The 27,687-nt window shown below is 57.2% G+C and overlaps 1 protein-coding gene across 3 annotated transcripts in view; it reads left to right on the top strand.

Annotated features, from left to right (window-relative positions):
* DGKZ (diacylglycerol kinase zeta) overlaps positions 1 to 27,687 on the top strand; it is a 46,044-nt gene that overhangs the window by 3,047 nt on the left and 15,310 nt on the right. For 2 of the 3 annotated variants that reach the window (XM_068399869.1, XM_068399868.1), the window contains exons 1-14: positions 17,441 to 18,244; positions 19,061 to 19,169; positions 19,887 to 19,982; positions 20,793 to 20,870; positions 21,208 to 21,264; positions 22,297 to 22,365; positions 22,818 to 22,889; positions 23,202 to 23,318; positions 23,411 to 23,482; positions 23,757 to 23,852; positions 24,135 to 24,217; positions 24,775 to 24,835; positions 26,814 to 26,927; positions 27,331 to 27,471. In XM_068399869.1, coding sequence (XP_068255970.1) covers positions 17,454 to 18,244; positions 19,061 to 19,169; positions 19,887 to 19,982; positions 20,793 to 20,870; positions 21,208 to 21,264; positions 22,297 to 22,365; positions 22,818 to 22,889; positions 23,202 to 23,318; positions 23,411 to 23,482; positions 23,757 to 23,852; positions 24,135 to 24,217; positions 24,775 to 24,835; positions 26,814 to 26,927; positions 27,331 to 27,471 — 1,956 coding nt within the window. In that variant the 5' untranslated portion in view covers positions 17,441 to 17,453. Of the gene's footprint in view, positions 1 to 17,440; positions 18,245 to 19,060; positions 19,170 to 19,886; positions 19,983 to 20,792; positions 20,871 to 21,207; positions 21,265 to 22,296; positions 22,366 to 22,817; positions 22,890 to 23,201; positions 23,319 to 23,410; positions 23,483 to 23,756; positions 23,853 to 24,134; positions 24,218 to 24,774; positions 24,836 to 26,813; positions 26,928 to 27,330; positions 27,472 to 27,687 lie in introns of those variants that run through there. The other variant, XM_068399870.1, reaches the window with a different exon arrangement.

Here is a 27,687-nt window from a genome sequence, read left to right as displayed (position 1 = left end):
GCGCTGGAGCCTGCACGCAAGCCCGGGGGCACCTGCCATTGCCCCAGCGACGGTCTGTGGGTGGCATGACATGTGGGTAAACGGCACTCGAGAAACTGAGCTGAGCACCCGCCTACGTCTTTCTGGGACGCCGCTTGTCGCTGTCTTTTTTGCAGCTTGATGCTCATGCCCATGTGAAAGCTGGAGGAGATGTGCCGGTGGGACAGTCGCCCAGCCTTCCTCATCCCCGCTGTGCTGGGGGGGTACCGCCGTGTCCCCTCAAACCTGCTGGCCCTTGACCAGTGAGCGGGTTCAACCAGGACGCCAGGCTTTGGGTTTGCTTTCCCCTAGCACGGGTGCAGTAGAGGGGCTGTGCGGTGGGTAAGCCCCAGGCGCTCTGGCAGACGGTGGTGAGGAGCAATCTGCTTGCTGGCAGGTTGAGAGCAGCTCTTACCTCGGGACAGGCTTTTTCACAATGCACCTTGCTGCCAGCTAGCTGTTGAGCAATCCTCCTCCTCCTCCTCCTCCATGCATGCAGCTTTTGCACACCTCTAGCTCTGAAACCTTCCACCCTCTGCTCCCCCTCCGGCTCACAGGTGATGGGTGGCATTAGCTGGGCCCAGGCCAGTGACACCCGTGGCAGTCCCCAGCTGTCCCTTGCAGCCATACCTGGGCTTGTTTGCAAGGCAAGTGGGATGTGCCAGGAGAGCTGTTTCCACTGCCGTGTTTGCTCTGCTCTCTCTGCTCCGGGCCTGACCTCCCGTGGGGCGGCTTGGGGACTTTTGATCTTGCCAAGGGATGGAAAAAAAAAAAAGTGCTGGGCACGCTGAGCACAGCCGTGCCTGTTGGCAGCCAACGCAGCCTCCCGGTGGGGCTGGTGGGATGAGGCAGGGAAGGATCAGAGTACAGAGGGGCCTGGCTGCTCCTGGAGGCTGTGGCCCTCCCTAGCTTGGTCCCTACCTGCCACCTGCCTCGTCCCTTCAGCACCGGGCACCCGCTGGTGGCTCTGCTGCTCTCCCGAGATCAGAGCAGGGGCTCCCACAACACCATACGCCCACACTAGAGAAGGTGGCAGGACCTCTAATCTGCTTAGGAGTTGGAGCATCCCTTCCAGGAAACCTTGTAATCTCATCAAGGGGCTGAGAGGAGGGAGGACAAGGGACCTCTTCCGCCCTTGGAACAAAAACAATGGGAAGAGAGAAGGGCAGCAGAGAGGTAGGGGGGCACCGGGAGCGGGCATGGGTCTTTGCAAGGAGACAGTGTTGAGAGGGGAGAGGCAGAGCCATGGAAGTTGCAAGAGGGGAGAGTTTGGGGGCTGCTTGATTGCATGGGTCCTCTTGGGGACTAAGAGCAGGTGCTCGTAGGGTGAGGCCAGCCCTCTGGGGTGGAGGGATGCTCTTGTGGAAGACAACCTGAGCTCCAGCAGGCAGTGGGGGATGCAGTGTAGGATTTCCTTCTCTCATCGTGGTGGTGTGCCTGGGGAGCAGACAGTCTCCCCAGAGACTTGGCGAAGCCTCTAAATATAACTTTCAGCTCTCCTCTCAGTGGAGCTCTGGTTTCTTTTTCCGAGGTGACTCGGTGAGCTGAAGCTTTTGAGTTAGCTTTCAGCCACGCGTTCGCTTGCTTGCTGGCTCCTGTAAATGGGTGCTGACTTTGAGATGCTGGGCTCAGGAGCAGAGCCAGGGCTGCAGGCTGAGGCTTGGGCTTCTTGACCCTTGGGCCCATAAGCCATCCTTTTCAGAAGAGACCAGGACTGGCAAGAGGTGAATTGCTTCTGCTGGAGACTTTTAGAGGTAGGGACTCTGGTGCAGGACCTACTCAGGGACATGGACGAGGTGTGGAAATAGGGGAAACCTGTCCTGCTGGTTCCTAAGCTGGCACCAGGCTCTGAGGGAATAAGTGCCTCTGTCTGCAATCCCAAGTCCGGGAGCTTTCCCCAGGCCAGCTCTCCAGCACAAAAGTAATACCCTGGGTTTCTGTTGCAACTTGCAGGCCCGGCAGCAGCTGCAGTCTCTCTTCGGGAGCTGCGTGGCTTTCTTCTCCCCCTCAGGACGTCAGGTGGAGGGTGAAGCTCTGCCGTGGGAAGTGATGAGACTGCACTGGCCAGGCCAGTGCCCAGGGGGATGGAGTCCTCCGGTCTGTGCTGGACACGTGTGTTAGACTAAGCGCTGTTCCCTCCTGCCTGTGGTTTAGGGGTTGATGCCTGGAGGTGTTAACTTTGCAGTTAACTGTGAGTGTGAGCTCAATCCCCAGGGTAAACTCTTCCTCATCACATCATGGACAGAGAGAACCTTTTCCCAGTCCCTGCTCTCCCAGACAGTAGGAGTTAATGGGCCTCCTGCCTTGGCCCTGCCTGCCGGGCAGGTTGTGCTGTCTGAGTTAGGCTGCCAATTCCAGTTTCTACCTGCAGCTGTTGCTCCCGTGCCTGGGAACAGCCTGCCCGAGCTTTGCCCGTCTCACAGCTGTCAGCCTTTCCCAGTGGTTCAGGGCCTGGGGAAATGAGCTCAGCAGGGACCAGTGGGAGCTGGGGATCAGTCTCTGGGGGATTGGGGGATGCTGCCCAAGATGCAGATGCAGGGCAGTAGGTATGTGGCATTGGTGTGGGAAGCCCCTCTCTAGGTGCAGACAGAGGTCTGGCCAGAGGAAGTCCCACCTTCAGCTGCCACCCCATCCTCCATGTGCCCCGAGTCAGTGGGAGATGCCTTCAGTGAGCCTCGTGGGCTGCTGCCGCTCCCCTGGCATTACCACAGGATGCCGGCTTGTGGCAGGCTCTAGCTGCGCCGTCGCCTGGTCTCAGCCTCACGGGGGGCTCCCAGCCAGAGAGGCGTGAAAATCCCACCCGGGACCAGCAGGGAAAAGCTCGGTGTTCACCCCTTCACTGGCTCTGCTCACCCCATCTCCCTTCCCCTGCTCGCCAGCTGCAGCTTGGCTCTCTGTGGGACGGGAGCAGTCTCGGCTCTGAAACACGCTGTGGCTTTGCAGAAAGTCACATGGCCCTGCTGGCTGGCTGTCCCAGGAAGCCAGGGGAGCTAACGAAGATGCTCGTTGCAAAGGGTTTTCCCCTCGTTTTGGCGCAGCTCAGCTCCCACAGGAAACGTGGGTGCCGGAACGGCCCATCCCTTGCTTACTGTTGGCAGCCCAGGTGCAGAGCCGGAGCTGGAGAGCTGGGGGACTCCTTCCTGCCTGCTCCCCCCTGGCTGAGGGGGTCCCACCTCCTCTCTGGGACAGGGCTTGCTGGCAGGATGAGGATGGAGAGTCATGGGGCAGAAGTACCTAAGACAGCTCGGAGCCTCTTCTTGAGCTCCTGGCCTCTGGGCACAGCCTGTAGCCATCCTGGAGAGGGAGCGGGGGGCTGTACAGCTGGCCACGTGCCGGCCCCTCCATGGGAAAGTTCCCTGTCAATCAGATTATCTGTATCTGGTCCTGCCCTGCCACCACGGCCCTGGCTGGGAGCCGCTTGGATCCAGCGCTAAGCCTCTTACCTCCCAAGCCTGAGGTCACCATGCAAGGAGACATGGCGTGGGGCACTCTGGCAGCAGGCCCCCAGCAGCTGCCGCTGCTGAAATGTGGCAGGGGGGGGAATGTTTTCTGCAGGGATTTTGCACCCGTCGGAGGCTGGCAGATGGCAGGATTAAGAGGCAGCGAGGCTTCTGTCCCCTGAGAGCTGCTGGGGTGCACGGTTGGAGGCACCCTGCTCCCCAGCCCCACTCCCAGCTGGGCTACGGGTTGGCCTGGGGCCAGGAAATGCTCCGGCAGAGGCTGCTGATGAGGACCCCTTGCCTGGGCTCAAACAACAGCGTTACCCACCCACAAGTTCTCTTGTCGTTTGAATGATGGAGGAAGCAGATGTGGTGGGGGCGGGTGTCAGAGGGCTCCCAAGAAAGTTGCTCCCCCTCTGCACTGGGTCACCAAGAGTTTTGCTGCCCAGCCTCTGGCCGGCGGTGGGTCGGGGCTCCCAGGGCTCGGTGCCCACGTGCAGGGGCCGGAGGGTTGGGAGCAGGCGAGCTGCCCTGCCCTGCCCAAACAATGCTCCTACGTGCAAGGATTGGCCTTCATGATTTATTTGAAATTCAAGTCCATGCCCAGAACCAGCGGTTGAGGTGAAGGCTGCCAGGATCTGGGTCGCCGCAGGGGAGGAGGGAGGGAAGCAGGGCTCCCTCTCCATGCCAGCCTGGCCCTGGTCCCTGAGCCGTGCACCCCGTGTAGATGCAGGGCCTGGGCACCCTTAGGCTCTTGCAGCTGGCTGGGTCAGGCTGGAGGTGACTCTGGGCTGGGCTGGGTTAGTATCCCAGAAGCCAGAGTGTGGTGCTTGGTGTTAGCTGACGCGCTCTGAAGGGAGAAACGGTCTTGCTGACCCCAGCTCCTTGGGCATATTGCCTGCATTGACCTCCACAGCTGGCAGCAGGGGCAGTGGCATGGGTGCCATTGGGGCCCCTGGGGTCTGGAAGCACTGAGGCTGTGGGAAGAGCGTGCGGGGTGGAGGGATGGCACCAGGGCAGCAAAGCCATGGAGGGGGAGGATGGTGCCGTGCGCCGGGCAGCCAGACGTATTTACGGGGAGGGCTTGCTGACCACTCTCTTTGTGTCCTTAGACTCCACCTGCCCCACAAAGGTGTCTTCCCTTGTCTCCAGGGCAGCCAGCCCGGCCGATGGGGATCCAGGAGGATAAAGCACCGGCCGGCAGTGTATAAGTACGTGGTATTTTTATTGGCTTGCACAGGCTGTGCAGTCCCAGCAGCTGCCGCAACGTTCCTGCTCAAGAGCTCTCCTCCCTGCCACCCACGTTTCACCCCGCGTCACCCTCTTGTGCCTGCACTAACCAAGGCCACCGAAAGCCAGGCTGCCTACCTGCTGCCTGTGTCACTAACCTTGTTCTAAAGGGCAGCTTGCTGCTGGACTTTCATCAGCTAACATGGCAGCTCCCGTTTTGCTGGTGTTTGGGGTGAAGGTCACTTGAGGTCTTCCTCCTCCATGGCCTAGCAGTTGTGGGCATGAGGGCCATAGCACCTAGACCCTGTGCATGCTGAGCGCTTTGGAGACCTAAGATACACTGCTGAGAGGGTGGTTTAGCCAAATGGCCAAAGCAGCCTGAAGTTCAGCAGGGCTGGGGCTGCCAGACATGGTGGGAAACCAGGGCCTGGGAGGCAGTCACGATTGCTGAGACATAGTTGCTGTGTGGGAGCCAGTACCTAGGCTTGCCGTGGTGTTGGGGGCTCACGAGTGCTCCTGAGGAGATGTGGAGGTAGGGACGGGTCCCAGGCCCTGTTCCCAGGCTCCCTACACCATGGTCATTACGAAGCAGCACATCAGCCTGGTCAGGATTTGGCTGCGCTCATGTGAGTGTCGTGAAGAAGTGCTGCAGTGGAAGACCCCACTGAGGACTGCGGCTTCCTGGCTTCTGCTCAACGGTTTCTCTGGGTATCACCCTGTCTGCATGGCGTCGTGGGCCTTTCTGAGTTTCCCACTCAGTCTCCATCTTGCCTGACCTCGTAGCCATAGAAGTCTCGTGTCCCGGTGCTGCTTGGGAGTCCCGTGGTTGGAGGTGTTAGGGGCGAGAGGCGGTGTGTGTGGTTAGTGCTCCACGGAGGGGAGGCGGATGGGGCTTTAGGAGGCCCAGAGCGCGGTGGGTTGAACAGCAGAGGGCACGGTCGCTCTTCGGAGCTCTGCTGCGCAGCTCCAGCCCTTTCCTGGGGCTCGCTTCAGCTGGGTGTTGTGGTGTTCCCTCTGCAGGGTCACTGGCCTTGTCTCCTCGCTTCTGGTTTTGCTTTCCTCTCTTTTGTAAGGGAGGGATTTGCAAAGCGTCTGTGTGGAGCTTTTTTTGTGCTGCCGTGGGTGAAGAGGCCGGTGAGCTTGCTGGCTTAAACTTGTCAGCCGCTGCCGTGGGCTGGCTGATGCTCAGAGGCAAACCTCCAGCCAAGGCAGCTGTTAGCCAGCTCGCCACTTCATGGGCTTGCGTGTCCTGGTAGCGCTCGTAGCCGCACAACGGCACCCACCCAACCTCTGCATCTGGAGCCTGGGTCGCTCCCCCTGCTCTGGTGGTCTCTGGAGCACCCGGTGTCACCTTGTGGGAGCACAGAAACTCGGGGAGCAGAGTGAGGCAGCCCTGTGCTACTGGTCTGCGGTGAAGTGTTAGCCTGCGCCGCGAAGGAGGAGAGTGGTCAGCTCTGCACCGGCAGCACTTCTTCCCGTGGGATCTCTTCTCTGAAGGACGGTGGGAGAAAAGAGCTTGTCAGTGAGGCTGCAGAAGCTGGCAGATGTGGGGATGTTAGGATGAGAGAAGAAAAGGAAGCATGTGAGAGCAGATACGCTGAGGGCATTTAGAATAAAAATGGTGGAGGAGAAAAAAGGTCAGCTTCTCCTCCCGCTCTCCCATTTGTAGCAGAGGGACAAGCTGACATTTAGCAAACCCAAGAAGTGATAGATTTAACATTGCTAAAAGGAGTTACTTTAATTTTGACATGAGGTGAGGGAGAAAAAGACTTGGTAGCTCGCTGCCACGAGGTGAAAAAGTGAAACCAAAGATTAGACTCGATATCAGTAACAGGGTCACAGTTAAACCAACAAATGCCTTTTGGGTGGTATGTCAGCATGGGCTTTGCTTAGTCACGGGGTCACGATGAAGGCTTGGGACACAGAAATAGGAGGTGTCTTTCCTGTCTTAGCCTCAGGCTTTGCGGGGGCAGATCAGTGGGGACCGGGTTTCTCAGGGATGGTGAGCAGTCCCCTCCCCTGCAGACACCTGTGGTGGCTGCCACTTGTGGTTTCAGGTGCGTGGGACCAGGGTCTCCTCGCTTGGAAAGCCTTACTCAGGGCAGTGTGGGGCTGGGGAGCCTCTCGGCTCAGAGCACTGGTTTCTGCTTGAACACAGCAGACTGAAACCTATGAGAGCAGCACGGGGAGCCAAAGGTCTCCCTCGCCGCCCACTTGCCTGTCTGTGTGTTTGCAGGGTGAGGACTTAGTAAGTCACAGGGGGAAGGAGGAGAACAGCAGCAGGAAGGTTTGCCTGGGTGGCTTGAGGAGAGGGCTCTTGGGCTTCCTGCTCCTGCTGACTTCAGGGAAAGGGACTTGGAGAACCAGTGACCTGGTGTCTTGCCGGTCTTCTTGACTTGGAAAGGATTTTGGGGCCAGCTGGAATCCGCCCTGGGCATCCCTCCGGGCTGTTTCCGTTTGCAAGGCTGGGTCCTGCTGGCCCAGGGGGGAGGTGGTGAGGAGCAGCAGGTGGTGTCAGCGGGGATCTCCGCTGTGCATAGACCACGGGGACAGGGAGAGCAGGGTGGGCATGGGGCAGTTGGAGAGAAGCTCCCTTGGCTGGAGATGGGGCTGGGGAGGAACCATACATACCTCTTACCAGGCTTCTTTGCTCTGAGTGGGTGGCTAGTTATAGCACGATTTTAATTTCCTCTTTGATAAAACATCCTGCCAGTCCCAATAAGTGGGTCTTAACAGCAGTGGACTGGGGACTGTTCCTAGGGGCCCTTTTGCACCCTCTCCTCCACCTGTGGTCACAGCCAGCACCGTGGCCACCCTTGGGCTGCGAGGATGCCGGGACCTGCTCGGCTGCTAGTGGCGGCTGGCCCTTTCCTGGCACTGGGAAAGGAAGTCCGAAGGACGCGTACTCTGTGTAAGGAAAGGGGCAGAGTCCTCCATCCTTCAGCAGCTGCTGTCTCTGAGGGGAGAGAGGGCTAAACAGGGGTGAGCATCTCCTCCTGCATGCCCTGGGCGTCTCCAGCTCCCCTTCCCTGCTGGTGCTGTAAGAAAAGGGCTGAACGCAATCCCCACAGCAGCTTTGGCAGTGAAGAGGTTTGCTCACGTGTCCTCGCCAACCCCCGGCTCCTGCCGCTTTGCAAAGGCCACTTGCTCCTTCTGCCGTGACAGAGACGGTGGTGGTGGTAGCTCAGCCTTTGGGCCTGGCTTCCCTCTGGTTAATGGTTTCCTGTGAACCGCTTTCAAGATACCCATCGGGGAAGGCAGCTGGCCGCCTTCGCTGCGCTGGCAGCAACCTCCCCTGACGTTTTGTTATGATCGTTTTACTGTTGTCTCTCTCCAGGCCCCAAGGAGCGCTGGGCACGGTCCAAATGCATGCACGCCTCTACACACAGAGGAGAAGAGCTCCCCGTCTAATTTTAGCCGTGACATGTAGGCAAGGGGAAGGGGCAGGCAGGAGGAGGCAGGGTGTGAAAGGATGAGGTCCCAGCTGCGGTCACCCTTGCTGACTCACTACGGCCCGTGCGTGGCTATCAACTCCCATCGCCGGGTAAATGACCGAAATAACAATAGCTGGTGACTCACGCCTTGCGGCATCGTGGAGTGAGCTGGCCTCCGGCGTGACCCCCCCTCCCCTCTCTGCGAATGCCAAAGCGGAGGTGGGTTTCGTGGCCCCAGAAGGGAGCTGGGTTGTGTCTGGCCAGTAGCAGGTCCCTGGGGGTGGCTGGGGGACCCGGATAGCAATGAAGCGTGACGGGGAAGTCACCAGCCTGGCTGCGACAGGTCCCATGGGGGGTTTGCAGCAATAAGGGGAGGTAAAAAGCTCGTGAGACATCTGTGGAGCTTGCCTGGACCAGACACTGTCTGTAACTCAGGAGCGAGTTACCTCCTGTGCAGGAACCCAGGCACTCCATGGCAGGCGGCTGGGCTCTCATCAGCCCTGCAAACCCCTTTATTGAAGTCCCAAGGAGGCATGAGAGAATCGCCTTCTCGGTGGGTTCCTCCCCTTCTCCTCCTCTTGGCATCCCCTAGCTCCAGTTGGGTGCTGAGAGGGCAGCTGGGTGCTGGGGGGGACCCCTCTCTTTCTGGGTCCTCTCTGGTGCACGCGCCTCCGTCCGGGGGCGAGCTGGCCGCGGGGCTGCTCGGGGAGGAAGTGCAGTTGGTTATTTATTTTCACGAGCGCTGTCAGGGTTTGCAGCGCGGGGAGGAGGCGGAGGGAGAAGCCGAGCGCTCGCTCTCCAAACTAGGACTTGGTTGGAGAGGGCTGGCTGGCTGCTGCTGCACGGCCACTGCCACCCGCTCGGCACCTGCAGGGACCCCCACGCTGCTCCGGATCAGGTCACGGGGGCTTTTCACCACACTCTCCCCTTCTCTCCTCCTCCTCCTCTTCCTCCTCATCCCCCACGTTTTGCTGCTTTGTGCCGGGTGGGGGATGGGAGGGGGCCGGGGGGTTAGTTCGCAGATACGGTCTCGGCAGGTACCAGGTCCCATCCCGCTGGGGACAGGCAGGGGTGGGCAGACCCTGGAGTTACCCCCGAGGCCCTCAACCTTGCTCCTGCTGAGCTGCGTTTGCTCCCAGAGGCTGGAGCGAGCCCCTAGGGCTACGAGCGGTCCCCGGGGCCGAGGCGGGGGCTCTGTGAAATGCAGCCGCCGTGGCACTTGGTGGCACCTGGCTGTTGTTCCCCCTTTGGAAGGAGAGCAGGGGTTTTCCCTGCCAGAGGTGCGTTTCCAGCCACCCAGTCTGCCACCTATTGTGGCACTGGCTCCATCCTGCCAGCCTGTGTGGCGTGGGGATGGCAGCGGGAAATCTGCCGGTGGTGGAGGACAGCAGCATGGGGAGCCAGCCTGTGCCATGCCGGGACCCCCAGACCCTGGCCGCTTTGCCCTGGGATGGTTTAGGGAAGCAGGACAGACTTGTGGGCTCCTGGCATCTCCCCTGGTGCTGGTGGCAGTGAGGCGCCCTGCTTCTGCTGGGAGCAGTGGGATGCCCTTCCCGATCCCTGCCGTGGGCAGGAGGGAGGCATGCGGCTCCCATCTTTCTGTTATCAGTGCCTGTAGCTGAGCGCCTGAGGCTCTCTTGGCTCTGCTTTGGGAGGTGCAGAGGTCTTTGCATGCCTTTGGGAAGTCCAGAGACTTCCCAGCCCTGGGAATAGCTGCCTGTGCTCTGCATCTGCCACGCTGCAGCTTTTGTCTTTATGCTGGGATTGTCACCTCCTCCGTGGGGCTGCTGCCCTGGGCAGACACTGCATGTTGCCCTGCTCAGGGCGGCACCATGCTGGGATGTCATCCCCACATGGAGGGGCAAAACTCCGGGGCTGCTTGGGGAGTTTGGAGCAGACAGCTGGGCTGTGGGACCGGCCTCCCTTTAAATAGCATGTCCCTCGCGTCCCTCCTGTACTGGAGGTGCAGAGCTGTGTGTGCTGGAGGAGGGGACCAGCCCTGGGGAGACGGTGGGAATCTGCTAAAGAAAGCACAGGCTTGGCACCCGAACTGTCAGGGCGCCCTGCCGCTTTGCTTCAAAGGGAGCTCAGAGAGAGAGAAGAAACTCTCAAAGCCCTTCCCAGCCTGTGTCGCTGGTCCTGCTGATGGGACCAAAATAGAAACTGCATGGCCGGCCTCTCCTCCAGCCCCTGCTCTGCCTCGGCCCCAGCACACTGGTGGTGGTTGCTCACCCTTTGCGTTTCATCCCAGATTAATTTGCTGCCTGAGGCTGTCAGTCTTGCCATTTGGCTCCCCAGCCAAACACAGCTACAGATTGTTTAAATCAGGGCTGTCGGGTTTCTTGATAACACGGAGGCAGATTATCTACTGTAGTGGCAAATAAACTTCATAATGTTATGATGGTGGAAAGTTGTCAAGGGATATGAACGCCCAGAGTCAGCCCAGGAGCCTCCAAGGAGACAGCTTTAGTTTAAATTAAGACAAAACACCATCTTCCACGGACTTTCGGAAGGAAACCACCTTGTTGTAATGGGAACATTATTCTGAGCCTTAGTGCTGGCAAACTCTTGACTTCATGAAGTGTAAGTGGAGGGTCTGAGCTAGTCTGTCAGATGTGCCTTAAAGCACATCGCAGGTTCGCCCTGAGAAGGCAGTGAAAGGGAGGTGGCACCAGGGTATTGTGCAGAGCTTGGGGAGAGGTGGGATGGAGCTGCCACCAGAAGGATGTGGGGTTATGCTAGGAACTGTAAAAAAAGTCTCAGTCCCTTCTGCTCCTGGCCCCTGTTCTCCCAGCAAGACAAACTTGAGAGCATTTTGTTGTGTGCGGCCAGGCAGGAGGGTGGGATGGCTGATCCCCTTTGCCTTGCCTTCGTCAAGGCAGGGCCAGGCAGTGGGGAACACGCTCAGGTCACTGGTGGCCTTGGGCAGTTCCTTCCACCTGGCTTTACCCTTTGGAGAAGCTTCCCATGAGAAGCTGCAAAGCCATGGTGTTTTGTTTCTTTGCCTTGCCTACAGCCCCTGCGAGAAGCTGCTGGTGCCTGTCCCTGCATCCCTCCCCCTGCCTTGCTCATTCAAAGAAGGCGGCTCAGAGGCTGCATCTCCTCCGTGTGGCATCCCCAGCTCCCAACGGAGTGTGAATACCCTGAAACTGGTGTGGGTTTAAAGTTAGTGGCCGTGTCTCATCCCTGGTGAGGACTGTGTGATGATCCACCTGGGGTGCCCGCAGTCAGAAGTGATGCTGAACTGGTGATGCTGAGCTGTCGCTGCCAGCCTGGGGCGTGCCCTGAAATTCCCATCCCCTGAAATAAACCCTGTGGGCAAGTTTTGCTTCCAGCCGTCTTGTGCAGGGATGCCATTACCCTGTGGTGTCTGGGGTGTGTCAGGGTATTTGCATCGGGTCCATGTGCTGGCACTGCTGCGATGCCGTGGAGCAGAGGTGGGAGCGGGAGGCTGCAAGTCGTGCTCTTGCTTGACCACATGTAAGACGGGTACAAAGAGGCCAAACAGATGTTGCTGCCTGTCCCTTGTGAAGAAGTGCGGTCCTGGGGCCTCCAGGTTGGTCAGCCAAAGTGGCCAGTAGCACTGACAGGTTTCTGAGCAAGTTAGCAAAGCCCTTAGATGTTGCCTGGGATGCCTTGCCCTCGCTATCCGTGCCCAGTAGCTCTGGCAGGGGCCTCCACAGAGCTCCCTGCAGAGAGGGGCACTGGGACTGCATGTGCAGAGACCTCAGGGCTGGGAGGAGGTCCTCTGCAGCTGCATGCGTGTGACCACAAGCCTGTTTCCAAGCCCTTGCCTTGCTTTCTCACTAGGAGGAAGGTCTGAGGTCCTCTGAATCAGCTCCAGGGCTCCCTGAGAGATAGATAGGGACCTGTTCCCCTCTGAGTGCCCTGCATGGACCAGAAACTGCCTTCTGCAACCTGGAGGGGCAACCTTAAGGTGACAGCAGTAATCTCCTCCTCCGCAGTATGAGGGTGACAGTACAACCGAGGATGTCCTGGGCCACGGTTTGCCCTGGGAATGCCATGCTCAGGAGCCTGGGAGTGGGGTGCTGTGGCCCGTGTATGTGGTGGCACTTGTTGCAGTACATCAAATGAATGAATCCTGAAATAGAAGGTGACCACAGCCTGCAGGTCACCCCTCACGATGATTTGAAAGGCTCGTGGTTTAGATGGAGCCTCCCTACCCCTGTGTTGGGGGGAACCACATCTCCTTGCTCATGCTCATGCTAGACCAAGCATGGGGCAGCTCCTGACTCTGTTTTATTCGTGTGATGTAGGAGAGATTACAGCTGGAATGGAAATTTTGAGTAGAAACAAACTGCGTGGTTTGGGAACTTGCTGATCACTGCTCACCTCACTGCAACCAAAGCCCTGAGGGCTGCACCACATCTTGGCCAGCGTGCGCCCTTCCCCATCTGGCACTGGGGCACCTTGCTCAGCAGACCTTACCTGTGCAGGTTTCTCTTTGTGGCCCATCGGAGAGGGCTGGCCAGGGAGAGGAGAGGTTGGTGGCTGATGCCTAGGAGCAGAAAAGGAGAGCGGGGACAGGATCTCAGCAGGGGTGGTGTGGTGATGGCAGCGTACATGGGAAGATTATCAGAGCACTGAAAGGAGGCGGGGGCGTGAGCTTGGGATGGCAAGCGAGGCTGAAGGCAAGTGGTGGTATGTCAGTGGGGCGGGGATGAGCAGCAGCTCCCTGGATGGGCTCCCAGGCTCTTGTCCCTCGGTCCCTCTGGTGTCCTGGCAGGGAGGAGACAGAGAGGCAGAAGCCCAGGAGATCTTGGTGTCACGCAGGGGTGGCTATTAATAACACTTAAACTTTCCCTGTGATTGAGCTGTGCAAGTCAAGCACAAGTCCTTGCCAAGGGAAGACAGCTTGTAAACTGAAACGGGCTCCTGCTTGCATGCTGGCAGCTCCGGTGCCACAGCAGCTGCCCAGCACCTGCAGCAAGCCGGGACGCAGCCAGCCACTGTCAGGACGGGTGCTCGTCATGGAGCAGGGCAAAACTCTGTGACTCGTTTCCCTTGCTGTAGCCCCGTGGTTGGAAAAAATGCTTTCCAGTCGACTAACTGGAGGTTTGCTGAAAGGTCAGGAGGAGCTGATGGTGTTTTTCAAGTCCAGACTTCTCTAGGGCTCAAGTGTTGTGCTGCCAGCAGTGTCCTGCAGTAGAGTCTTCTTGCTACCCTTGGTGCCAGGAGAGAGATGCCAGGTTTGGCACTGTATGAAGGTAGCCCGGGATCCCTCTTGCTTCTGGGTGCTGGCAGGAAGAGACCAGGCTGCTGGACGGACAGAGGGAATAATGACATGGAGGAAGGGCCAAGCAGGCGTACAGCACAGTGTCCCTCTACATGTCTAAGGGCATAGAGGTCCTGTTCAGTGCAGTACATGGAGGTTTGCTTGAGGCTAGTGGAGCAAAGCAGAATAATGGAGCTGAATATCAAGAAGTTCTCCCTGATGTGGGCAGAGCCTATGCCTTGAGGGCCACTGTGTGTTTAGCCTGAGGAGCCAGCCTGTCTGGGTTTGGAGCTACCACCACCGCAGGAGGGATGGCTGCTGGCTGTCCGGAGAGCAGGGTCTCCATATCAGCTGCTCCACGACCTCTGTGTCCGCTGAAGTTACAGGGTGCAAGTTTTTCCTCTTCGATCCCTGCTTGACTTTCCAAGGGCATTTAGATCCTGCCACCAAGGTTAGCTCTGTCCTGAGAGTAAGAGGTTGCAGCTTGCTCTGAGTGCCCAGGGAGCTTCCTGCAGCATCCCCCTCCTCCCCAAGCTCTCGAGGGCAGCACTGTTGCCTGCCCATGCTCAGGGACATGTTCCTGCTTCAGCAGCATCTCTGCCCACCAATGCCAGGCAGGGAGCATAGGAGGCTGAGGAGCTCTGAGTGGTCTGGTTAGGAAAAAAAAACACCTCCCAAGAGCTCCGATTGCAGATCATGAGCAGATCAGAGCTGCTGGCTCCTTCCTCATTCACAGAAGGAGATAGAAATGATAGTGCAAAGCTGCTCATAAGTAGAGTTGATATCCTAGTGTGTGCAGCAGTACTTCCTTTCCCTCCCACCCTGCAAATGCCAGGCTGCCTCCATCCAGCCTCCTTACCCAACTGAGCCGAGCGATGCAGTCTGCAGAGCAGCCACAGGTGCCAGCTCTTCTCCATCTTGTCTCAGTGACAGACAGGGGAGATCCCAGAGATATGCTGGTGTTAGGCCAGGGACTTCCAGGGCTTAGCTCCTCTTGGGCTCCTCTCTGCCCAGTGCGTGGTTCCCCAGCTGCTCTGCACGTAGCTTTGCTGGTGCACGTCAGCCCTGGGCACCCCTGGCAGTCAGTCCATCTGCTCCACCAGCAGCAGTTCTCAACACCCACGATACACCATTTGGAGCTCAGATTGGAAGGAAGTTGCGAGAGGTGGGGATATCTTCACCATCATATCTGAGCTGCCATGTGCTGCTCTTGTGGGCTGTCAGATGGTTGCCTGGTAATAACCTTCACCACTGGTGGCCAGAGTGTGAGTCCACGTGCCACTTGCAGACAGCCCTGAAGATAAAAAGGGCTGTAATCAGCTAGTACCCAAACATAAATGTCAAGCCAAGGTTGTTCTAGCAGATTTCCTCACGAGACTGTGGTGCAAAAGGGAAGGAAGCTGTGTTGAGAGATCTTCCTGCCCATAGCAGCGGCAGCTCAGCAAGCAGTACAGCAGCTTCATGCTAGTGGAATATCTGGGGCAGGAGGGAGCATCCATTCAGCTTGTTCAGGGTGTAGCTGGACAGTACGTCTACCCCAGCAGCTAAAGCCTGCCAAAAAGGGTCTGCTGCAGCATGCCACACCCAGGCAGCGTTCTCTCTTGGGTTTTTTAACACATTTTGTTCAGACAATTTTTAACACCTATTGGTAATGATGCAATTTACTGTGCATCATTGTGCAGAGGATGGGGAGAAGAAACGGGAATGGAGCACTGCAGTGTCGGGGACAGGCTGGAAGCAGGGTGATCAGCAAAACATGCTTTTGCCCTGTGCAAAGCTCCGCAGGCCTCGTGGTGTGATAGTTGACCTGACAAGTACCTGTGCATTGCTCCCTGTGGTGGGACTAGAGAAATCTCTCCGAGGAGGTGGCACTTTCTTTTTGCTTTCAGTTCAAGCAAGCTTTAGCTGCCCTGATGCTGCTCTCTGGAGGGCATTGCTGTCCTTCCTTCCCTCCTTGTGCTACTTTACTGAGTACAGGCATGGCAATAAGACTGTAGAAACTAAGGAGCTGGCTTCCTTGCCTATCAGGCTGGAGGAGACCAAACCAAGCCTGGCCTTCTCCAAGTATACAAACTCAGCTTTGTACTCAGAGAATCATAGAATGGTTTGGGTTGGAAGAGACCTTAAAGATCATCTAGTTCCAAACCCCTGCCATAGGTAGGGACACCTTTCCACTAGACCAGGTTGCTCAAAGCCCCATCCAAGGTGGCCTTAAACACTGCCAGGGAGGGGGCATCCACAACCTCTCTGTTCCAGTGTCTCACCACCCTCACAGTAAAGAATTTCTTTCTAATATTGAATCTAAATCTACCTTCTTTCAGCTTAAAACCATTACCCCTCGTCCTATCACTACATGCCCTTGTGAAAAGTCCCTCTCCCACTTTCCTGTAGGCCCCCTTCAGGTACTGGAAGGCTGCTAGAAGGTCTCCCAGGACCCTTCTCTTCTCCAGGCTGAACAGCCCCAACTCTCTCAGCCTGTCTTCGTAGAAGAGGTGCTCCAGCCCTCTGATCATCTTTGTGGCCCTCCTCTGGACTTGCTGCAACAGCTCCATGTCCTTCCTACATTGGGACCCCCAGAGCTGGATGCAATACTCCAGGTGGGGTCTCACGAGAGCGGAGCAGAGGGGCAGAATCACCTCCCTTGACCTGCTGGCTATGCTGCTTTTGATGCAGCCCAGGATATGGTTGGCCTTCTGGGCTTCTCATCTAAAAGAAATAGAGGTACAGCCCCAATGGGTTGCTTGTGGTACAAGCGCTAAGCAAAGCCTCAGTTTTCAGCCCAGAAAGTAACACGTATGTTCCATCATACATGCATATCCCAAACAAAAATGGAAGCTTCTGACAAATTTGCCTGTTTGCGTGGACCTCGGGGCAGTGGAGGTTTGGGCCAGGGTGTTCTCCTGAAGGTCTTCTGGTATTGCTGACCTGCAAGTGAGTGCATAAAAGAGCATGAGAAGGGAGGAAGGTAGAAGTGAGTGAGCAGGTGCCAACCTCAGTGCAGTGGTGAGTGGTGTGCCTGTACCCTCGTGATGCGTAGAGGAGCTGCCTCGTACAGCATGGAAACAGTTGGAGTCATGGCGGTGGCCTGTGTGTGCCTACAGGCTGCCATGATTCAGAGTCCCCTTGGGAGCAATTGAAGAGACAGAAGTTTGCTTCTACCAAACTGTGGATCTTGGTGTTTTTTTTGAGTTGCCCTTGAATAAATCCTCTCTATTTAGCGGCTGAAAAGAGGCAGCAGCTGGAGGGTGGGAAGCGAAGCACTAGCTCTGGAGGAGAGGAGTGCTGGAGCTAGCCAGATTCAGCCTCTTCCACTCCAGCCTTTGCACGCTGAGCCGACAGCACTGAACCACTGCAGCACCTTCCACCCGTGGCCCGGGGCTTTCCATGGGCTGCTGCAACGTCCTGGCAGCCTGTCAAGCTTCCAGGGCTGGGCAGGGAAAGCTCGAGAGCCCCGGTGAAGTTCTTTCCACCAGGAGAGGGAAGTTTTGAGCAGGACAGGCGTGATGATTTTCCTAGCCTTTCTCTGCTCTACTCCAGCTCTCCCAGCCAGCTTCTACCAAATCTGCCTGCCCTGCTTTTACTTGCCTGGTTGTTTGATTTCTTTAGGATTTGCAAGGGTTTAGTTTTGATTTGCTGCAAATTCGGTGGGGCTGGTGCTTAGGCAGTGTGGTTCCTGCGGGGAAACCAGGCAGGCCAGCGCCAAGGGGACAAAGGAGAGTGGTGGGGGTAGTTGCCAGGGCTGATCAGCACCTTGGGATGTGCTGATCCTGCAGCGGTGAGCGTGGGGTGCAGGGGGTCCTGGCCAGGCAGTGACACCTGCCCTGCCATTGCAGCACCCTGGGCTGAGCTGTGAAACCCAAGGAGAGGGGGAGCTCTGGGGAGTGGGAGCCCCAGCAGCGCATCTACCCAGCAAGCAGGTCCCAGCCCTGTGGTGCGCCCCGGGGTGGCATCGCCATGTCCCCCCCTCCCTGCTCCTGCCCTCTGTCCCCTGCCATCCCTGCCTGCCTGCCCTGACCCCCGCAGCCCAGCCCGGAGGCTCACAGGGGAGCCTATTTAATTCCTGGTCTCTGTGTTAACAGCCACCGTCCAGGTGCGATGGAAACCTTTTTCAGGCGGCACTTTGGGAGGAAGGGGCTGCGGCGTACCAGCGTGGTGGCCGTGCCCACGGGCAAGGCCCGGCGGCGCTCCCAGGCAGGGCTGCCCTCCGCCTCGCTGGCCCAGCGCCGCCGCGGCTCCGCTGCCCTGCTGCCAGCCCTGTCCTGCCTGGGCCTGCCCCGGCGCCCCGGCCCCCGCCGCCGCTCCAGCACCACGCCGCCATGCCTCAGCCCCAGGTTCACCGTCCAGCCAGCGCACGGGGGCCAGGCGCGAACCGTCGATGCCCACCTGGTGGGTCCCTCCATCCTCCCGGCCAGCCCGGTCCCCAGCGGAGAGGAGGGGGACGGGGCACCCCGCACCCACAGCTCCGGATCAGAGTCTCCGGAGGATGGCGGCGGTGGCGTGTCCGTGGGAGCCGAGCGGGGCCGCCGCGAGCGGTGGGCCGAGGAGAGGTGGCTGGCCATGCTGCCCCGGCTGCGGCTGCTCCAGGCCAGGCTGCTGTCGCGGGGCCCCCGCTGCCTGCGCCGTGCCTCCTCCCACCGCCTGCCCACCGAGTTCATGTACGGCCGGGCTGCCCACGGCTTGCCGGGCCGCTACCGCCGCCTCAGCCAGCGCCGCCGCTCCAGCGAGGCCCTCCGGCCCGGGCTGCTCCCATCCGGCCACCTGCGGCTGCTGGCCCAGCGCTGTGTGGGGGCGGCCGCAGCCAGGCACCCCTCTGCCGCCCTCCCCGAGTGCTTGGGACTGGAGCCCACCCGCCACGCCGCCCCGGACGGCTGGAGCCCCCGGCTGCTGTATGTAAGGCGGTGGCGTGCTGGCAGGTGATGCCTTGGGGAGGGAAGGCCTGGTGCAGACCCAGGGTCGACGGGGAAGGAGGGACGGAGCTTGGCGCCATCAGCCCTGGCTGCCATCGGTGTCTTGCAGTGCTGCTCACATCCCCTGAGCATCTCCTGCTCTGGCCGGCGCTGCCTCTGGTGCTCTCGTCACAGCTTCCAGGGCTTGCGGGTGTCCCCTCCTGCCAGCCCGGGGCCAGGGGGAGGTGGCAGGCCTGGTTTTGGGCTGGAGATGCACGCTTTCTCCAACTGCCAAGCTCTGCCGCTCCTTTCCTCTACCCTGGCACATCTGGGAGAAGCTCGCTGGCCCCAAACAACCAACTGCTTTATTTCTGGCCGGTTGTGCTGGTCCCCCAAAACACCCTGGGCACTGAGGTGCCTTGGTATGGGAGAGCTGTGGGGAACCTTTGCGGGGCAAGGGCTCTGGGTTGTCCCTGCAAAGGCAGCCCCACCACCACCGCAGCTTGGTGGAGTGTCCCGGCCTGTTTTGCAAAAGACCTGTCATCCACAGCAGACCCAGGCTGTGCCTTTTGCAGGGTGCAGGGTGTCTTCGGCAGAGCTGTCAGCAATGTGGCCAGCATCTCTTCGTCCCACAGGGCTGCCTCACAGAAGTGGGTACTCCTCGTCCGGTGGTGCTGGGGATTTGCCTCATTTCCAGCCACTTGGTCCTGAGGATGCTGTTCTGCTCCACCCTCACCATCCATCCCAGAAGCAGGCTGTGCTTTGCACATATTCCTCCTTCCCTGATCTAATAGCCAACCCTCCCATGTCTTCCAGGAAAGCCATTGCCAAGTCCAGCCTCCAGCACATGGTAGCCCAGCCAAACCCTGCGCTAGCCCTGAGGAGCGACTCGGAGAGGCAGATACGCAGCGCTGTGGACTGGAGCGTAAGTTGTAGCGCGTTTTGCTGGGTGTTGCATGGAATGGGCTCCTGGCCAAGAAGCAGCAGGCTCTTCCCAGGCTGAGGCTTCCCAGGTGACTTTGGCTTTGACACATTTATGGCCTCCGCCATTGCCACCACCTGGTGCCAGCGTCTGTGCTGCTGGCAGCACGTCTTCATGCTTCAAGGAGAGGCTGTGCAGGCACAGGTGGTTCCTGGGAGGATGGTGTAGCTACTCTACTGCCAGCTCTTCTGCTCCTGGTAGCCGAGGTCTTCTGGTGGCTGGGGCCAAGCAGCAGGAGCAAGCCCCTGCTCCTTTGCAGGCAAAGCCTGGCAGGTTTTAAGCCGCATCCTCGGGTCATAGAACAGAAGCTGTTTCAGGAGAGTCCCGTGCGTTGAATTTACTGCAATGTGTACTCTCAGGGGGTGATGGAAGCAGTCCCCCTGTGCAGGGCACTGCAACTGGCCTGTGGGTCTTGGAGCTGATTTCCAGGGGCCCTCTCATTTCCAATAGGTGGGCTATGGCAGCAGCTTCATTAGGTTTCCTCTGTCCAGACGTTGGCCCTGGTTGTTCTGTGCGTCTTGTCTCCCAGCCTACACCTAGCTCCAATCTTCCACTCCCCAGCCTTGTTCCAGCATCTTGTCCCTCACACAAAGCATTTTAGGAGCTTGGATGCCCATCTGGGGGTGCTCTCAGAGAAACACGTTGTCTTGTGCCTTTCAGGAGACTGCAGTCTATGGGGAGCATATCTGGTTTGAGACCAGTGTCTCTGGGGACTTCTGCTACGTTGGGGAACAGAACTGTATGGCGAAGCTGCTGGTGAGTCACCGGGGGTCACCCACCTCCCCGGCAAGGGCCACAGGCTGGGCTGTGCTGCCACCCAGTGGGGACACCGCGAAGGCCCTGCTGCTGCTGCAGTGCGAAACGTGGGGGCTTGGGGGGCTACCGAGGTGGGGAGTGTGCCCCTCCTATCTCTGCGTGCTGGAGGGCTGCGTCCCCAATTTCTGCCAGTGCTGGTGCTCAGTTTGCAATGGGAACCTGACGCAGGGTTACTGCTCACCCGGAGGCGATGTGATGGTGATATTTCAGGGAGAGGCTTTTGGGATCTCACACCCTTAGAGAGACAATCTGAATCCAAGACCTTTCAATAGAGGAGAAAAGCGAGCGCTGGAGACCCAGGTCTGCTGCCTCCTGACCCTGCAGGCAGCTCTGATCTTACAGGGTTGCTGCAGTCCTCCCTCCCTGCTTGCAGGCTCCGTCCTGCTTGTGGTACAGGACAAAGAGCACTGACGCCGTCCTGTGCCTGCCCCTGGGGCTTACCGGGGGAGCCCTGCGAATGCCTCCCAGACCAGCTTCCATGGTGCTCTCAGGCAGTGTCAGAAGAGGCCAGGGACTGCAGGACAGGACAGCGGGAGAGCACTTCCCTGCTCTGTCCCAGGCTTGAGAGCATCTGCTCTAGGCACACGCTTAGATCCCTTTACGTGCAAGGAGTCTAGGTGTATATAACTTTCCTATAGGACTTGTTCTGCATCCTGAAAAATGTGGAGGTGTGAGGGGAGACTGAGCTTGCCAGCCTCTGAACGTTGCTATTCATATGCGTGGTTTTCCTCCCCTTTTCTCATCCTCCAGCAAAAACCTCTCTCCAGGCGTAAGTGTGCAGCCTGCAAGATCGTAGTGCATACACCCTGCATCGAACAGCTGGAGAAGGTGAGTAGAGCCTGTTAAGCCCTCTCTGCGGCATGCAGAGCTGTAATAGCCTTTTCCTGGGCAGCCCTTCCTCTTGGGTAGTGAAACACAAGAAGATTGGGAAACTGTAATGTGTCATTGCGAAGAGGGGGTCTTCTGAGGAAACGATACCAAAAGGAGCATCTAGTGACATGATTGGAACCCCATTTTGTTCGGTAACAGAGATATGTGAGGGGTTTCGTGGCAAGCATCGAACATCTGCAGAGACTCTGGCCCTGCTGTAGTAAAATAAACTCCAGTAGGTTTCCTTCGAGTATGGTGGTTTTACTGATTCCTCTCATGTGTGTTCAATCTACAGATAAATTTCCGCTGCAAACCTTCCTTCAGGGAGTCGGGATCCCGGAACGTACGGGAGGTGAGAGATGTTCCTGGGACACTGCCTGTGTCTGCCCCACCTCGCCTTCCCAGTTTGGTGGCAAAGGCGTCAGATGCTGCCAGCACGTTGCCCATCAGAGCACAGGCATCGTGCTGCCTTCTGACTCCAAGGGGATGGCGCAATAAAAGGGATGTTTCTTTGCAAGGCAGCAGCGCAGACTGGGTGTGAGGAGTGAGGAGCTCGCAGGCAGCAAATGCAGAGAGCATCTGCTGGTTTGCATGTTCTAAAGCTCCTACATCTGCATGGGGGGAACCTGTGGGGGAGTTTTTCCCCCTTGTGCTGGTCCCTGAGTAAATAGAGGAGGCTGTGGCAAACAGCAGGTCCCCAAGTCTCCCACAGTTTGGAAGGCGGCAATATGGGTTCACTTCTTGCTTTATTGCTCAGCCCTGCCCTGGGTGCCACAGGTACTCCAGGTAGCAGTGGAAGATGCCCACAGTGGTGCTGTCGGACCCCTTTAGCCCGTGTTTTAATGTACTGGGCATAAGCAGTGGCCTGGGACCTGTCTGCTGAGCTGTGGTGGTGGAAGCACCTGTCAGCCTTCATGCTTTCCCCTCCAGCCTGTGGAGGCAGCATAGCCCACACGGTGCCTGGGAGTGGGTGTGAGTGGCTCAGTCATGAGCCATTATGGTAACACAGCTGCTGCCCCCACACCGTGTTTGTGTTGGCACAGCAGACGCAGTAGGCGAAAGGTATTCAAACACAGGGCTGATTGCTCAGAAATGCCAGTGTGACCTGGTAAGGTGAAGCTTTCAACATCACTTTAAACCTTTCTTTCTTTTCTTCCTTTGCTTCACCTACCATGCGGTTGTCCTTCCCATGGCACTCTTAGTCCAGCTCCTTCATTTGTCCTTCACTTACTTTTGTCTTCTCCCAGAGGGTTGGCACATGTGAGCAGTGGGCATACTGCAAGAGCAGAGGTCCTGGCTGGCCCGAGCCTGTTCCTCCTGCCTGTTCCTGCCTTCTCTCACATGCTGGGCCTTTCACTTTCTTTTTTTTTTCTTTTCCCTTTAGCCCATAGTTGTCCGGCATCACTGGGTACACCGGAGGCGGCAGGAAGGGAAATGCCGGCAGTGTGGCAAGGTAAGAGGGCATCTTTTTTTTCTTTTTTTCCCTCAGCCTGAAGGAAAGGTAAGGTCAAACCAGAGACAAGAACAGGGCTGGGGACCAGAGACATCCCACTATGCTGTTCGGCAGCAGCAACCTACAGCAACACCAAGACATGTGCCCTGTTTTGTACTGTGAAGCACTACGTAAGTGCTTCCCACATAGAGTTGTTCTCCCACTGGGCCCAGTCAATCCTGGAGGGGACTGTCTTCCTGACGTGCTTTCCTTGGGCAATAGGGACACCCCTGCAGAGTGCAGTGGCCCCTCTGGTGCCGTAGTGATGGTTGGGGCTATGTGACTGGGAACCAGAGGGCTAGAGCTGCAGGCACTCTCTCTTTGTTAACGTCTCTCCTGGTGGTGGGAAAGTCCTGTTGGATGGTAGAAAGCTGTGAAGGAATTCCCTAAACCTCTTATCCTTCCCTCCACAGGGTTTCCAGCAGAAGTTTGCCTTCCACAGTAAAGAGATTGTAGCCATCAGCTGTTCCTGGTGCAAGCAAGCGGTGAGCAAAGCCCCCATTGAATGTCTTACCAGCCTACTCTGCATCTAATGACCTCTGCTCTCTGCTGGGACTCCCCAAGCTGCTTCTCTGTAGCATGCACTTTACAGCTCCTCTTACTGGGAGGGGCTGTACTGTGGTAGCTGGGAGCTCCTACAAGAAACTTTCTCCTCATTGCCTTCCCATTACAAAATTCCTGCTTGGTTTCCTCCAGCACTCCCTGCAGTGGCACGGTGGAGCTGGGAGGATGAGAAGGTGACTGTTGCCAGCAGACTGAGCAGCTGAGTTTTCTCTCTGTCTCTCCTCCTTCCCCAGTATCACAGCAAAGTGTCATGTTTCATGCTGCAACACATTGAAGAGCCCTGCTCGCTGGGGGCTCACGCTGCTGTCGTCGTTCCTCCCACTTGGATTCTGCGGGTCCGACGGCCCCAGGTAACTCACCTCAGCTCTTGTGGCTCTTTCACAACTTCTGCTTGCCCAGCTACTCCTCACGGAGTTTTTGGGTTTGTTTCTTTTCTTTCTAGAATCCACTGAAATCTAGTAAAAAGAAGAAGAGGACATCATTCAAGCGGAAATCCAGCAAAAAGGGGGCCGAGGTAAGAGATGAGGGGACAGGGAATGACCTTGTCTTGGAAGGGCACAGGGGCTGGGCAGCAAGGAGCAGGACTGGGAAACAAGGGGGCTTTGCGGGGTCTGCGCTGAGTTTAAGGAGGGTGAGGTGGAGGGAGGGTGCCTACTGGCAGGGCAAATCCCAGCTATAAGGCTTATGGGGTGGCTGGGGTGTTCTCTTCCTCGCACTGCTGACCATGTGTGATGTTAGGGCTCTGCATTTCCCTGGGTTTGTTGAAGGACTTGCAGTGTCTCTTGCAGGAAGGGAGGTGGAAACCCTTTGTCATCAAGCCCATGCCAGCTCCTCTCATGAAGCCCTTGCTGGTGTTTGTGAACCCCAAGAGTGGTGGAAATCAGGTATGGCCTTGTCCTACATCTCCCTGAGAAGGCAGCTCTGTGAGGGCATTGCCATTTGGCTGCTGAGGACTCGGCATAGTTTTGGCGATGTCTCAGCTGCAAAAGATTCAAGGCAACCCCCGCAATGCCATTTTGCTGCCTGGCAATTCCCACCTAGGCCAGGTTTTGCCTGAGTTCCCCCAGAACGCCATTGTCTTGGCCTGTCCTCGTGACCAGATGCCTTTTTCCCCCTGTGCACTGGGAACTCCCTGTTCCCTGCTGAAGACTTTCTTGTCCTCACAGGGAGCCAAGATCATCCAATCCTTCATGTGGTATCTCAACCCACGGCAAGTTTTCGACCTCAGCCAGGGTGGACCCAAGGAGGCGTGAGTACTGCTGGGGGCAGCACCCTTCTCTCCCCCATCCCTGCCCCAGAGATTCCTCCTCAGAGCTCTTCCCTTAGCTGGCAGAGGCCTGATGCTCCACAGCTTCCTTGCACAAAGAGACCCCCAGCAAGTTCATGCTTTGAGAGTCCACTTTAGGATACCTTGTGGTCAGTCAGTGTTTCCTGCCAGAAGGCTGGTCTAATCTTAAGGCTAGTGGCACAGAGACCAGCTGTGGGATGACATTCCCAGGTCTAGTTCATTATGTTCCATTAACGTCATGTGAGTCTTGTCTGCTTGCTCCGTTTTGGCTTATCTACATGTACACTGACTGTGGACACCCTGCTCTTCCTCCATAAGAGCTGGTGAAGCCAAAGTTACTGTGGCATTGCCCACTGCTGTGAACTGCTGTGGTGATGGGGAGGGAGACACACATGTGGCTTTGTGAATGCCGTCGGCTCTGTGAGGGCAGAGGGCCCATGCGAGGGCAGCCCTGCAGCCGCTGTGTAACACCTTCAGTGCCTCTTCTCTCCCCTCCTTACCCTCTCTGTTCCCTGCAGGCTGGAGCTGTACCGCAAGGTCCACAACCTCCGGATCCTGGCGTGTGGGGGAGATGGCACGGTGAGTCCCCTGGCTTCTTTGTGCCAGTGATACCCTTCACAGAATCATAGAATTGTTTTGGTTGGAAAAGACCTTTAAGATCATCAGGTCCAACCGTTAGCCCAGCACTGCCAAGTCCACCACTAAACCATGTCCCTAAGCACCACATCTACACGTCTTTCAAATCCTTCCAGGGATGGTGACTCAACCACTTCCCTGGGCAGCCTGTTCCAATGCTTGACAACCCTTTCGGTGAAGGAATTTTTCCTGATATCCAATCTAAACCTCCCCTGGTGCAACTTGAGGCCGTTTCCTCTTGTCCTATTGCTTCTTGCTTGGGAGAAGCGACTGACACCCACCTCGCTACAACGTCTTTTCAGGTAGTTGTAGAGAGTGATAAGGTCTCCCCTGAGCCTCCTTTCCTCCAGACTAAACAACCCCAGTTCCCTCAGCTGCTTCTCATACAACTTGTTCTCCAGACCCCTCACCAGCTTCGTTGCCCTTCTCTGGACTCGCTCCAGCACCTCAATGTCTTTCTTGTAGTGAGAGGCCCAAAACTAAACACAGTATTTGAGGTGCGGCCTCACCAGTGTTGAGTACAGAGGGACGATCACTTCCCTAGTCCTGCTGGCCACAGTATTTCTGACACAAGCCAGGATGCTGTTGGCCTTCTTGGCCACCTGGGCACACTGCTGGCTCACATTCAGCCGGCCATTGATCAACACCCCCAGGTCCTTTTCCACCAGGCAGCTTTCCAGCCACTCTTCCCCCAGCCTGCGGCATTGCATGGGGTTGTTGTGCCCCAAGTGCAGGACCCAACACTTAGCTTTGTTGAACCTCATACAGTTGGCCTCGGCCCATCTATCTAACCTGTCCAGATCCCTCTGCAGAGCCTTCCTACCCTCAAGGCTAACTTGGTGTCATCAGCAAACTTACTGAGGGTGCACTCAATCTCCTTATCCAGATCATAGATAAAGATATTAAAGAGAACTTGCCCCAACACTGAGCCCTGGGGAACACCACTTGTGACTGGCCACCAACTGTATTTAACTCCATTCACCACAACTCTCTGGGCCCGGTCATCCAGCCAGTTCTTTACCTAGCGAAGTGTACGCCTGTCCTAGCCATGAGCAGCCAGTTTCTCCAGGAGAATGCTGTGGGAGACGGTGTCAAAGGCTTTACTAAAGTCTGGGTAGACAACATCCACAGCCTTTCCCTCATCCAGTAAGCAGGTCATCTTGTCATAGAAGATCAGGTTAGTCAAGCCTTTCATAAACCCATGCTGACTGGGCCTGATCACCTGGTTGTCCTGTATGTGCAGCGTGATGGCACTCAAGATGATCTGCTCTATAACCTTCCCCGGCACCAAGGTCAGACTGACAGGCCTGTAGTCCCCCAGATCCTCCTTCCAGCCCTTCTTATTGGTGGGCGTCACATTTGCTAACCTCCAGTCAACTGAGACCTCCCTGGTTAGCCAGGACTGCTGATAAATGATGGAAAGTGGCTTGGTGAGCACTTTGGCCAGCTCTCTCAGTATACTTGGGTGGATCCCATCTGGCCTCATAGACTTGTGTGTGTCTAAGTGGTGTAGCAGGTCGCTAACCATTTCCCCTTGGATTATGGGGGCTTCGTTCTGCTCCCGGCCTTTCCAATGCCGGCAGCAGCCCTCTTTGCTGCAATTGAGAACGGGGCAAAATGTGCGCGCTGTGTCCGTGGTCCAGCTGGTGGCACCAAATACTGTGGATCCCCTTGTGCATTGCTCCAGGGAGTGCTAGTCTGTGGCATGTCTGGATTTGTCATGCTTCTGGGGGCCAGTGTCCTCACTGGGGTTACTGGTATCTCCTGCAGCACCTGTTTGGAGCATTAAAGACTGTGAATAGCCTCGCTGGTGGCTAAGGGGACCCCATCTCTGCCCCTCTGCCATTGCTAGAGTCACTTCCACCTGCCTACTGGTCCCTGAAATAACCAACTATTTCTTTGCACTCTCTTGCTCGAGCAGGTGGGCTGGATACTCTCCATTCTGGACCAGTTACGTCTCAACCCACCTCCTCCTGTGGCCATCCTACCTTTGGGGACAGGGAACGACTTGGCCAGGACACTGAACTGGGGTGGGGTAAGTGACGGGCAGAAGAGCTCACTGCTGACAGAGGGGAGCTGAGCGCTTTGGCTCCGATTCCAGATGAACAGGTGGGGATTTGCACTGGCTGGCTGTCTTGGCTTTCCCTAACTACAGACCAACAAATAAGCATGGTTTGGATGTTACTGTCTTTTGACATTTGAATTATTCTGAATTAGGTCATAATATATTAGGACATTAACAAAAGCAATCATTATTTCAAACTTTGGGGGATTTTTAGAAGGCAGATGTATTGTTTTTGAATCTAAAGTCCCACTTTGTTGAGCATTCAAGTAGAATTGATCTTTTCCACATCCTTTGCTCTGGGATGTCTTCCCAAAGAAGAAGACATCTCTGCGGGAGGCAGGTAGGAGACTCACTGAGTCCTGCTCTTCACCAGGGTTACACAGATGAGCCTCTGTCCAAGATCCTGTCACACGTGGAAGATGGGAACATTGTGCAGCTCGATCGCTGGAACCTCCACGTGGAGCCAAACCCTGATGCAAACCCTGAGGAAAAGGATGAGATGGCCGCTGACAAGGTGGGACAATCTCTCCGCGTTCGTTCCCTGTGCTAGGGGTCTGCGTTCTCCTTCTCCCAGTGGCTCAGGCAGCCCCAGCACCTGGGTCTGCGGTGTTGGGCTGGCATTTCCCTACTCCAATTCCACTCCTCTCCTTATGGCTCCAACCCATGGCACTCAGGGTGAGGCGTGTAGAGATCAGAACTAAATGTCCACCAGAGGTTTTTAACCACAGCT

Source organism: Nyctibius grandis, chromosome 4, assembly GCF_013368605.1.
Source record: "Nyctibius grandis isolate bNycGra1 chromosome 4, bNycGra1.pri, whole genome shotgun sequence".
In the NCBI taxonomy this organism is placed as follows: Eukaryota; Metazoa; Chordata; class Aves; order Nyctibiiformes; family Nyctibiidae; genus Nyctibius; species Nyctibius grandis.
The sequence above is the reverse complement of the archived record's forward strand: the minus strand, read 5'-3'. Positions and strand labels throughout refer to the sequence as shown.